Raw genomic sequence first — 11,459 nt, 5'->3', positions numbered from 1 at the left:
GTAGTATTTTTGTACTATGTTATAATAATTTTTTGGTATTATTTAAAACACTATAATATAGTGCAAAAATACTGTAGTTGAATATTTTAGATGTTAGGTAAAAAAGAATGATATCCTAATGGAATTCACCTAATTTTCACTCTGTTATATATATATATATATATATATATATATATATATATATATATATAGATGAATTTCCAGGAAGAAGGCAAATTTCCTAGAAGAACCCTTATATTTTTCCTTTAATTGAGCCGGCCCAACGGATTAATTCGAACCGATCCAAATTAAATTCGATCCGACTCCGGAATCAAGCCCGGTTCGAAATTGAACTCGCTAATTTCGTCTGTCATTTACCACGTGAAACGCACGAGCGAGTGGTTTCCTCTTCGCCGTAAGTATCGGACCTGGGAACAAACGTGGGTGTGTGGACCACCACCAACGCAAACACTCGATGTGACAGAGTGTCGGTATGCATAGCCAAAAGGGCATCACGCCCAAACGTAGTATCACATCGCAACACGCACAATTCGATGCACACAAACGTCATGTTTCTTTCAACCGACACCAAACCAAGAAATCACAGAGAACACGTAATCGCAAAGAATCCGTCAACGAATCTTATTGTCCCGTCGAGCTCGGAAAGGCGTCCCCCTGCCTGCGCCGGGAGCTCAGCTCAGGCTCATCATGGCCTCCTGGAACGCCGCCACCTGGTCCTTGGTGACGCACTGCGTCATCAACCGGGCGCCGGGCCTCGGCACCGACGGCTTCACGAGGATGCACGTCGCGATGTAGTCGGCGTTGGTCAGGGGGACGACGTGCACCGGGGATCCCCAGCCGTAGTCGATCTCGGCGAACCCCAGCCGGGTCCAGTCCGACACCAGCAGCGACTCGTACGCCGACGTCAGTTGATACGGGTCCTCCTTCAGCTCGCCCTTGGCCCACTTGGCGTACTCCGCCGGCAGCTTCTTCTTGGCGTCCTTGATCAGCTTCACGATGTCGGTGATCGAGGAGCCGGCGATCGTCCTGCTCGCCGTCGTCACCTTCATGATGTAGTAGCAGTTGCCGTAGTAGCTGCCGTTGGCGGGCAGCACCTGGTGCAGCAGGCGGCGCGTGTTCATGGCGAAGCAGAGGTGGACGTCGACGTCAGGGTCGAGCCCGATGACCCGCGTCCGGCACTGCCAGACCTTGGCGATCAGGACCTCGAAGCTGGAGCACCGGTCGCCGGTCTGGTCGAAGAACTGGTTCTTGAGATGGCCGATGTAGTCCAGGGGGATGTCCATGATCAGGTACTGTAGGTGGACGTCGGTGGGGAGCGCGCAGGGCCCCGAGATGAACTTTGGGGGGTTAGGGATGGCGTCCCTGCACCAGACCGGCTCGACGCTGGGCTTGGCGAGGCCCCTCGCCATCTCTGCGATGGCGTTGAAGAACTGAGCTGCTCCTGGCCCGTCGGAGATGGCGTGGCTGAACCGAAAGCCCACCACGAATCCGCCGCATGTGAAGTTGGTCAGCTGCAATTGGTAAGAAAGCACAAGACTTTGAGCAACAACAGCGTCTTCCTCTTCCGCTTTAGCTGGTAAATGTCCATCTACTTCTTGTGAAGTCATTGATTCAATGGAAGATTGTGACGGGAGGGCAGATTCCTTCCTTGCAATTAAGGGCTTCTTTGGTGATGGAGGATTAAGATCTACCTGTTGCAGGATCTAGGGGAGAAGTGAAGAGGAACGGACAGGAACAGATAGATCGGATTGCTCAGCAAAACCATTCCTATGAGAGGGAGATCAAGGGTTTGCGAAGAATCAGAACACTGGGGGTGGTGGGGGGTGGGGTTCATTGGCCCGATTGAGATCTAATTGTTGCGGGATCCATATCGATTCCAGATTGAGGAAGAAGAAATGGCACCTGGACCATCAAAACGAGGCTTTCCTCCTCCGCCTGCTCCAGCTGGGGTTGGGGACGAGGCAGGAGCTCGTCCTTGGATATCATCAACGGGTGCTCCAGGTAGTCCAACTCCCGCAGGCGGCAGTCGGCGGACGCCTCGATGAACCACACCCCGGCCTCGTTGCAGGCGACCTGGAGCTCCCCCTGCTCCGACACGGTGAGCCGGCCGGCGAGGGGGTAGTAGTGGACCAAGGCCTTGGCCAGGGCGCCGCGAATCGCTGCCGCGGGGTCGCCGTCGCTGCGGTCGAACACGTGGAGGGACTCGATGAGGGCTCTCTGCGTCGGGTAGCGGTCGAGCCACGAGAGCCGGAGGGTGCCGGTCGGCGTCGGCTCCGCCGGGACGACCAGCTTCTGCGACAGCCTCGTCACGGAGATGGTCCTGTTCATCGCGGCCATGCAGGAAGAGGTCTCTGTGGTCGTGATGGTTGAGTTGGGATCCGAGCTTTTATGGTGTCATAGAGCGGGCATCCGGGCTGCTGCTTCTTCCTCTCGGTCTTCTTCTTTGCGAGGACCGAGGTCGACATGGGATGCTTGGACCAGTTGTTGCGTGTGGAAATGTATGCATCATGTGTCGTGGAAGCCAATCACAGAGACCAACTACCCAAACAAGAGACGCCCGACCCACTCCACGCCCCTAGTGTGCCCAACACCTGTTTGATTAATTGACCATATGGAGTTTGCACCCACTTCCAACCTTAGATTAAATTCCCCACAACCAAGCAAATATCAACAAAAACACAGTAGAGATGGAAGGTGAATTCACCCCACTGGATTCTGATTAGTTTGACTTTGGAAAAGGTCAAACTCATGAACACACACAATTACCAAGCTCAATTTTCCTTCTTCCTTTTGCCCATCAACATAAGGCCTCACCAATCTTGGCCATCTAATTCTTGTTTTTGTGGGTAGTCAGTAGCCCTCCAGTGGCACATGTGGATGCAGAAGTCAAGTTGGTGGCACCTCAAGCAACCCCTACTCATTCAAATCATGGGGTGCATGTTGACATCCTATCTATGTGTATCCAAGGTGGCAAGTCAACTCCCATAAGTTGAGGAAGGACTAGTCAAAGAAACAACACTTTGGTGTAAACCAAAAATAAACCCAAACCTAACTTATGCATTCTTTGATCAGGTCAGATCATGTCACGTTAAGACTTGCTACTGCATTTACTCTTTCTTTTGTGTAGTGCAGTGTGATGCTGAATGCTGAGCAAACATATCTTGACTTGGACTTGATCAGAGCAACACATGGATCAATTTTACCTGGTCAGAGGAGAAAACAAGGGGGAACTTTTCCCAGTCTTTGGACATGTGGATAATAGGCTTAAATTCCTATAATTAGAAGAGAGATGGCTCTAATTCAATCTCCTTGAATCTATGATAGTTTGGTATGATAAATAGTTGAACTTTTGTATCTTACTTGGTAAGAAGATTGACTCTGAATTAGGATATCTTGTAAATTAGCAATCCAAATTCCTCTTGTGCATGAAATCTTGTATTTTAGCCTTAATTAGTCAAGTTCTAATAGAGCTTGAAAAAAATATTGTATCACTTTCTATAAAGCTCAATGATAATAAAATATTCATGTAGTCGATCCCAAATAATTGAAACATTACGACTTATGGTTGGTTTAGAAATTTCCATCTTAAATAATAATAATAATATTATTATTGTTTTTGGACTTGTAGAGATTCTTTACAATCATCGAACTTGAAATATTTATAATTTTGATTATTATTTTCTTCAATACTAAAAGTGAGATTGAGTTGGACAAAAACAAATAAATAAAACTATTTAAATTGTTATTTATTTCAAGATGCTACAATAGGAACATAGTATTAGAACTCTGTTATAATAAATATTATGTGGATGTTGATAATAGTGAATTAATAAAGATGTACATATAAATATTAATGTCATTTTGATGACATCCACCAAATGTTCCAACTCTCGAAAACATAGTCTCAACAAACGTAATGTGAATTGATAGTGAAAATATTGGTAGAATCCTTCAAATCACGCAATATTAGGTTTGCATTGAATTGACAAATTTGGTCGCATCGATTCCTTGCCAACATGTTGATCGAACGATGATGATGATGTTGATGTTTGCATGTGGCCAGCATGTTACTTGTAAATTGTTGTTCGATATGATTGTTAGATTGTCATGTGGATCATATGATTACTATATGTTCTGACATATCATTGGAGCTCATTAATTAGCTTGGAGAATTTTTAGTGACACTATCAATACTAATAATCATAATAAAATCTAAATGGTTGAGAGTAAGAGTACTTTTAAAGTTGAACACATCGTATTATATTATATGATCTTCGAAGTACATACGAAAAATCTTCCACATTAGAGTCACAAATTTGACGGTTGATTCGGGCAAGAAGATTTGGTATCTTACAGTGTCATGAACAAGTCGGATCAAATCAAATTGATGATTAATCTTTAAAAAAAAATATTAAAATTTTAATATAATAATAATAATAATAACACGATGAATATTTCTCGATACTCTAATATATAAATAAAAATAAAAAATCAATTCCAATTGAGTTGGCACGGAAAGTGAGAGGGGGAAATGATAGGGTCATGATTTCCTACCCAACTAAAGAGAAGTTCTTCTTACATGGAGCTTTCATGATGTGACATGAGATGTTGTCTTGATGTGGGTTGAAGCTGGCATTCTTCTAGACGACCAGACTGGCTGATCACTTGATGCGTTGGACGGTTTGTTTTCCGTACGATAATGATATGATGTGAATTATTCATGCACTGACTGGATTGGTAGCTAAGCTTGACAATGCATAAAATATTTGATGAACTTAGGTATTGAAATTCCAACTCTTTGAGAATATTGTCATTTGATATCTAATTATCTCGATATAAAATCCTAAATTAATGGAAACAATAAATAAATCATTTTAATTTGATTAAAGATTTTGTCTTTGCCTTGAGATGCAATCAACCCATCTCTACATTTAAATATGTCAACAACTGATACTGAATTCTTTTTCATTTCTTTCTTTACAATGAGAATGACTACTTTCTTTTATAATGGATGCTATTACATTCAAGTCTTTGTCAGTACTTTCTATACTTATCAAGACATATACATCATCAACAACATTCAATATAAGTATATATATATACACACACACATCAATAACAACAACAAGAATGGAATCTGTACTCTTGCTAAATTGGATGTTCCCAAGACATGGATGGTGGGGTTCCTACCTTTCTTAAGCTAAGGAATGTATACAGCTAAGTAACTCCCCTTGCAAGCAAAGCAAGTGTAACAAATGCACTTGTCAGTGGATACCAAGTTGCAATAGAGCCTTTTTGGGGAGGACTTCCATATCTGGAGTAGGCACAATACATGATCTTATGAGTTGCTCATGCCAAAATGGAGAACAATAAGGATAGCATCTTCTTCTCAATCTTTATGTCTTTCTTGATCTCACAATCACATCATCTTCTTTGTTACAAAATCACAAGTCAGATCAAATCTAATCTACCATGACTCCTAATTATATTAGGACTCTCAGGTCAAATCCTTTTTAAGCATAAACTTTAATCTAACATTTCAACCATTCACCATATTTTGGGAGAAATGATAGACTTTTCTTGTTTGACAACAGTTCTTGCATGACTGAGTGGTGGCGGCTGATGGAGGGAGAGGAACTTGGCGATGGTGAGCTCTCCAGCATTCATGACTTCCCCCATCATCACTTTTGGTCTTGGTTTCATATACACAAGACTGATACCATCACTTGCACAATACATCAATATGTTGGTCATTCAACAAGTCCCTCATCGTGGCAGAACCTGTAGGATCATTCATGACATGATCTCTAGATTGAGATCATTAATAACAATAACCAGTACACTACTAACATCAAGAATGTGACGGAAGTAATATTCCTTGTCCTCTTTACATCTTTTCCGCAGCTGAGGAACCCTATCATCACCAATTGCTTGTTGCTATAGCAGTATACAATCCAACCTTCTCTTGTTTGATCACATGAGATCCCATCTTCCTCCCAGAAAGTCATGGTGGATTGGCTTTCAATGCACCTCCATAAACTACACCTCATGAGATAGGAAACACACAAATAAGTATACAATGAGAAGCAAAAGGTACGAGGCCAATAAGTTTTGGGACGTGACAAGCAGTAGTAGCAGTACCATTGGCAAAGTCTAGTTTGCTCTCATGCTGCTTGCCATGCTGCTACTGGTAGCAGCAAGAAGCACCAATGGAATGAGACGAGGAATGCACCGATCAGCTGTAGAGCCTCATGGTGTGCATAGCATCCGCTGTTAGCAGCACTGTGTCAAGTACAGGAAGGTGAGGGCAAGCTCTTCCAAGTGCCCCAGCATGCTCGTCAGGGACAGTGCCGACCCTGCTCTAGGCATGCTTGCAACAGTTACACCACCACCAACTTGCTCTTCTTTCGTCCGTAGAAAACAACGGAGAAATGAGAGTTAATTAGGTTTCATCTGGAGGTGTTCTGCAGCTGCCACCGGACTCGCTGGACGCAACGATCTTCAAGGACGCAGCCTCCATTGTGACCCCTTCTTCTTCTTCTTACTCCTCCCTCTCGCAGGCTGGAAGCAGGGGAGGGTGATTGGATGAGCTTGCTGCTCTCATGATCTCAACTGTGTTGCTCCTTGTTTGAAGAGCGAGAGCATGAAGCAGGAAGCTGGTGCAGGAGGCAACTGCATGCATATTAGAATAAGTGTTTCCTTAGTACATTTTTTTCACAAAGTGTACTGGAAAATAGAAATAAAACTGGAGATAAATCCAAAAGATTTTTTTCTGATAATATGTGGCCTGATTTATTTGGTACAGTAAAAGAGGATCCATCTGATACAACAATTTTATTCCATGAAGTGTAAAAGAAATAGAAGAGAAACATCTGCAGCCTTCTATTTATAGACATCCACAACACACGAAAAAAACCTAGAGAATCTCATCAGAAAGGCCCTGGTAGAATCAGGATCAAAGCATGTACATCTGCAGGCTTCCACATTCTTCTCGCTCCTATACTTTGGCCTAGAAATCTTGGCCAACCAGAGAGAGACACAGAGAGCATCTGTAGCATTACCAGAACAGGTTCTACACCAATCCCAAGCTTCCTGTTATGTGAATTCTGAGCTAGCGCCTGAAGATGCAGTGATGTTTCCCACCTTGATCTTGCAGAGGGGGCAAAGTGCATTTATCTTAAGCCACTTATCCACACACTCCTTGTGGAAGACATGGGAACATGGAAGCTCACGGAGCTCCTCGTTGTCCACATACTTGGCAAGGCAAATGCAACAAACCTGCAGAAACAATTGCATGGTTAGCTATTCGGCTCAGGAAAGATTGAACCATAGAATTAAGATCTAAGACCACCATGTCACCCTATTAATCCTAATGGATCACTAGCTCATCTTCGTTCAATCATAACCATTGCTGTTATAGTGTTACCAAAAGATCTACAATTACACCCATCCCTCTCCAACACTCATTACAACAGTCTTATCCCAGTGTTCCCTTCCCTAAAATGGCATGAATCTTGGTTTATTAAATAGGACACTAGATGAACACAGAGAGATCCGAGTTTAAATAAAAAAGACAATCTTGCTTCCTAGTTGACTTCTGCTACAATAAAAATCACAATTACACATCAACAATCTTCCATATATGGAATGGTCTCTAAAACACCATAACCATAAGCAGAAACTTTTACCATGTTAAATATATTCAAAAACATATCTCAAATAATGAAACACACTTACCTCATGCTGTTTTGATGTTATTTTTTGATTCTCCACCAGTGAGACAAGTTCAGAGATGTTAGATCAACAAATGTTGGTTAAAGTTATTCTCAAGTTTGGTAAGACCTAGTGGTGATATTTTTATTACGTATGTCCATATTGAATCTATGTGAATCAATGTTGTTTCCATGGTTCCTGTGATTTGCACAATGGTAGAGTTAGGTTATTAAACAATCTGCACCCACGAGCCCCAGTATGCAATACAGCAACAATAGCACAACGATATTGCTAGACCAAGCCTTGGACTCAGATGATAGTCCTTAGTTATCAGTAGCCAAGCTATGACAGGTAAACTGCTGATCTTCCTAGTAGGTGCTACTAATTTCTTAGCAGATGCATCCAGAAGATGAGCGATGACACATGTGAATAAAATACTTACAGCATCTTCACCAGAAATCATTCGCTCCTTGTCAGTCCCAGCAGCCAATATCCCACCATCGCATTGACTTTCCAAGTTAATTTCTCTGTCCCCTCTATTTTTCCGCCTCTTTGTTTTGAACTTGTATGTTGGCAATGCATCGATTGATTCTGAGGTAGCACCTCTACCATGGAACATATCCTCTCTGAAGCCCATGATTGATATAATGCAAGGGAAGCAGCAACAGATAATTGCACACAGAATGAAAGGCAAAGCATAACCAATACAGCTGAATGCAAGGAACACGATACATAACCTGAGAACATGATGAACTGGAAAAGGTCAACATCCAGATTGTACATAATAAAAAGGGAAACAAAAAGGCAGTGCTTTCGTACCTATACAAGTTAGGGGCATCATGAGAAGAAGAGTGCCCGCCGAAAACCCATACATTTCCAACAACAAACCACACAGCAAAAAAGCAATCCAATGCCATCTTGAAATGGTCAACCATAGACTTCATCCTGCAAATCACGAAAAAACAAATGTAAAATAACACTTTACTGGTGACTATAAACTATAACACAGAAAATTCTGCAGTGATCACCTTACAACAAGAATCAACAACATCAATGATTAGCTTAAGCATTTGTACAGACACCAATTTTTTTTTCTCGAATAAACAAGCTTCATTTGAAACAAATAGATAATGTAGGGATTAACTTAAAATCTTTCTTTAATTATTTCCCTATCAGCAACTTCTAAGTCCTTTATTGACATGGCTATGCAACCACATGTTTAACACACATCATACACTTTATTACAATTACAATGGAAAAAGAAAAGACTAAACATTTTTAAATGGAGACTTAATTAGACCAACATCCAAAATTTAAGTTTTCATAGAATTTAAATACAAGTACCAATCATTTTTTGATGTATCTCCATTAATTTTCTGTTTTTAACATGTGCATTTGAATTGAATTCTCATCATGATCAAGCAACATTGGCTCCATTTGAATTGAATCAAGGCACTTTGAAGCAACAAGTACAGGGATTAATATGCTAAGGCCAAGTTCCTGATATCTTTTGAACAATTATATATTCAGACTGTTGAATATTTTACATGAAGTAACTACAACTGATTAGCATGTTAAAGGCAAATAAGTATAAATGATTAAATAAACATAATAATCAAAATGAACTCAAACAGATTTATGAGTACCTTCGGCTACTAGTTACTGTTGTTTGCCATGTCTCTGACACTAGATTGTGGCCATTTTCTTGTTCTGGATCTTGAGTAACAGTGTAATCAGCATGAACACCGGATCCAAGAGGGCTATTATGTGTGTTACCCTGATTAGAACGTGCTGGCCCTTGCTCAAAGCTCAGACTATTGCGATGAATGTAGCGCCAATAAAGATGGGGAAGTGTAGCAATACAGCCAGCTGTATAACCTATGATCCATGCAAATAATGGAGTTCGAGGATGCTCATGTCTTGACATGGAGAGCACTATAATAGCCGCTATGATTTGGCTCATGTTAACAACAAGCTCAACTGAAATCCACAAACCAGAATTCAGAGGACTTCTATTTCGACGACCATAATTATCAGCTCTCCTTGGCAAAGAAAAATTTATCGAATTAGAAACATTTGGCGTTGCTGAAATTAATTGAGATACAGGAGCCAAAGTGCTTGTCGAAGGCCCATCTTCATTATCTGCGCCATCTGCATCACTGTTGTCGGTCCGAGTGGAGATAGAAGCTGAAGCATCGTTGCGCTGTGATATATCAATTACATGCTCACGTCTATTTAAGTTAGCTGCTCGATCCATCATGAAAAAATGTTGATCAGTCTGAACCTCACAGTTTATTTCCTGAGGTGGAACAGCCATAAACATCCAATAACGGTTGAGAAAGTAGCATTGGAATGTAGCAACAGGCCACAGGTCACATTCCTAAGGTTCTTCCTGTGGCACAGCTCACATTTCTGTGAAATATAAGCTTGTCCATGCAGAACAGCTAGACATAGATTCTTGGCAAGAATTGACTCCCAATCCTAACTTCAGCTTTTAAAAAACCTGCCACCTTTGATGTTTGAACGAACAATTTTAAACAAACACTTAAAAGCATAAGGCTTTTTTGCTCTTCTAATTAATAGCAGCTGAGTGAGATGCAGCAAACCTGCAAATCAAGATATATGTTTAGATACTCAACCAGTCAAGAACATGCATGTCCACTGAATTTAACTGTGATGGCGATACATAATCTGAGAAAGGGAAGAGCTCACAATTGAACGACACTAATATCAGCTGCCTCAGAAAACGAATGAAGGCCAAAGGGTGTACTATAAGCAAATCAAGTCTTTAGAATTTCACGTTATAATTAATGGAACAGCGAAAGACTTTTGCCCCAATGAAGGATTGACCGACCATACATCAAGTGTTCAGGTGCTGAATCCTAATGATATTCAAGTAAAGAATGAGGTACAACCAACGACATCAAAGCTCAAACTCCGAGCAAATTTAACAGTCCAATTATACGTCTATCTCCAATAAGTACCCCATAAAACAGCAATCTAACAAGTAATCGAGAAATTACGTCCCAACTCAATTACCACTCACAACATCGGAACAAAAACCTACCAACAAATCTCGATCATTGTATACATACAACAAAAAGGAAAGGTAATTTTGCAAGAAATCCAACGCATGCCATCTGGATCGGACGCCAAGAAGATGCAGAACCCTAAAATTGGAAGGGATTTCTTTCGATCAACGGCAAGGGAAGGTGAGCGAGAGGGCAAAGAACTCACACGGATACCCCTAGCTGCTTGTTCTCCTCCATCGATCCAACACCTTTCTCCTTGGAATGATCGGAGGAGTCGCAACTCGGGCCGCTTTATTCTGCTTTAGTATCCGAAGTGGCTGATGCTCTCCGTGGACGGGAAGCTTTGGGACGCCTTCCATCACCGTCCGAACAGGAGATCAACAGATCATGGTGATGGAGAGCCGCAGAGGACTATGGCGACGAGATGCACGGAGCGAACGGCTGAGATTGACCGGATCAATGAGGCTGGGTCATCATGACCGGAATCTCCTCTCTTGAGCTGACGAAATGTGTACAGCTGGCGGACACGTGTACCGCTATGGTCGATTGATTGTGATGGACGGTATTACCAAAACGGATGCTTGGATTTTGCTCGTGACACCAAACCCAAGCTACCGGGTCACGGCGAACCCGTCCTCATACCTGCCTTTCGACCCAGATTTGTCTTCGCTGGTCCCAGCCTCACCTCCAATTATAACTTAGGTAAACAGTTGC

At 42.2% G+C, this 11,459-nt stretch overlaps 2 protein-coding genes and 1 long non-coding RNA gene across 3 annotated transcripts; 1 reads left to right on the top strand and 2 right to left on the bottom strand.

Annotated features, from left to right (window-relative positions):
• Positions 1-534: 534 nt before the first annotated feature.
• On the bottom strand, positions 535-3,300 carry LOC103969365 (acyl transferase 7). The gene is made up of 2 exons (XM_009382867.3): positions 1,903-3,300; positions 535-1,511 (listed from the first exon to the last, which is right to left on the bottom strand). Exons 1-2 carry the CDS (start codon positions 2,335-2,337, stop codon positions 672-674), a joined length of 1,275 nt encoding a protein of 424 aa, XP_009381142.2. The 5' UTR covers positions 2,338-3,300; the 3' UTR covers positions 535-671.
• LOC135596260 (uncharacterized) lies at positions 1,436-3,562 on the top strand. The gene is made up of 2 exons (XR_010480882.1): positions 1,436-1,576; positions 1,701-3,562. It is a non-coding gene; the product is annotated as an uncharacterized LOC135596260 (long non-coding RNA).
• Positions 3,563-6,752: 3,190 nt separating this feature from the next.
• On the bottom strand, positions 6,753-11,108 carry LOC103969364 (E3 ubiquitin-protein ligase At1g63170). Its single transcript, XM_065088305.1, has 5 exons — positions 10,951-11,108; positions 9,360-10,319; positions 8,533-8,658; positions 8,156-8,450; positions 6,753-7,278 (listed from the first exon to the last, which is right to left on the bottom strand). Exons 2-5 carry the CDS (start codon positions 10,034-10,036, stop codon positions 7,096-7,098), a joined length of 1,281 nt encoding a protein of 426 aa, XP_064944377.1. The 5' UTR covers positions 10,037-10,319; positions 10,951-11,108; the 3' UTR covers positions 6,753-7,095.
• Positions 11,109-11,459: the final 351 nt, after the last annotated feature.

Source organism: Musa acuminata, chromosome BXJ1-10, assembly GCF_036884655.1.
Source record: "Musa acuminata AAA Group cultivar baxijiao chromosome BXJ1-10, Cavendish_Baxijiao_AAA, whole genome shotgun sequence".
In the NCBI taxonomy this organism is placed as follows: Eukaryota; Viridiplantae; Streptophyta; class Magnoliopsida; order Zingiberales; family Musaceae; genus Musa; species Musa acuminata.
The sequence above is the reverse complement of the archived record's forward strand: the minus strand, read 5'-3'. Positions and strand labels throughout refer to the sequence as shown.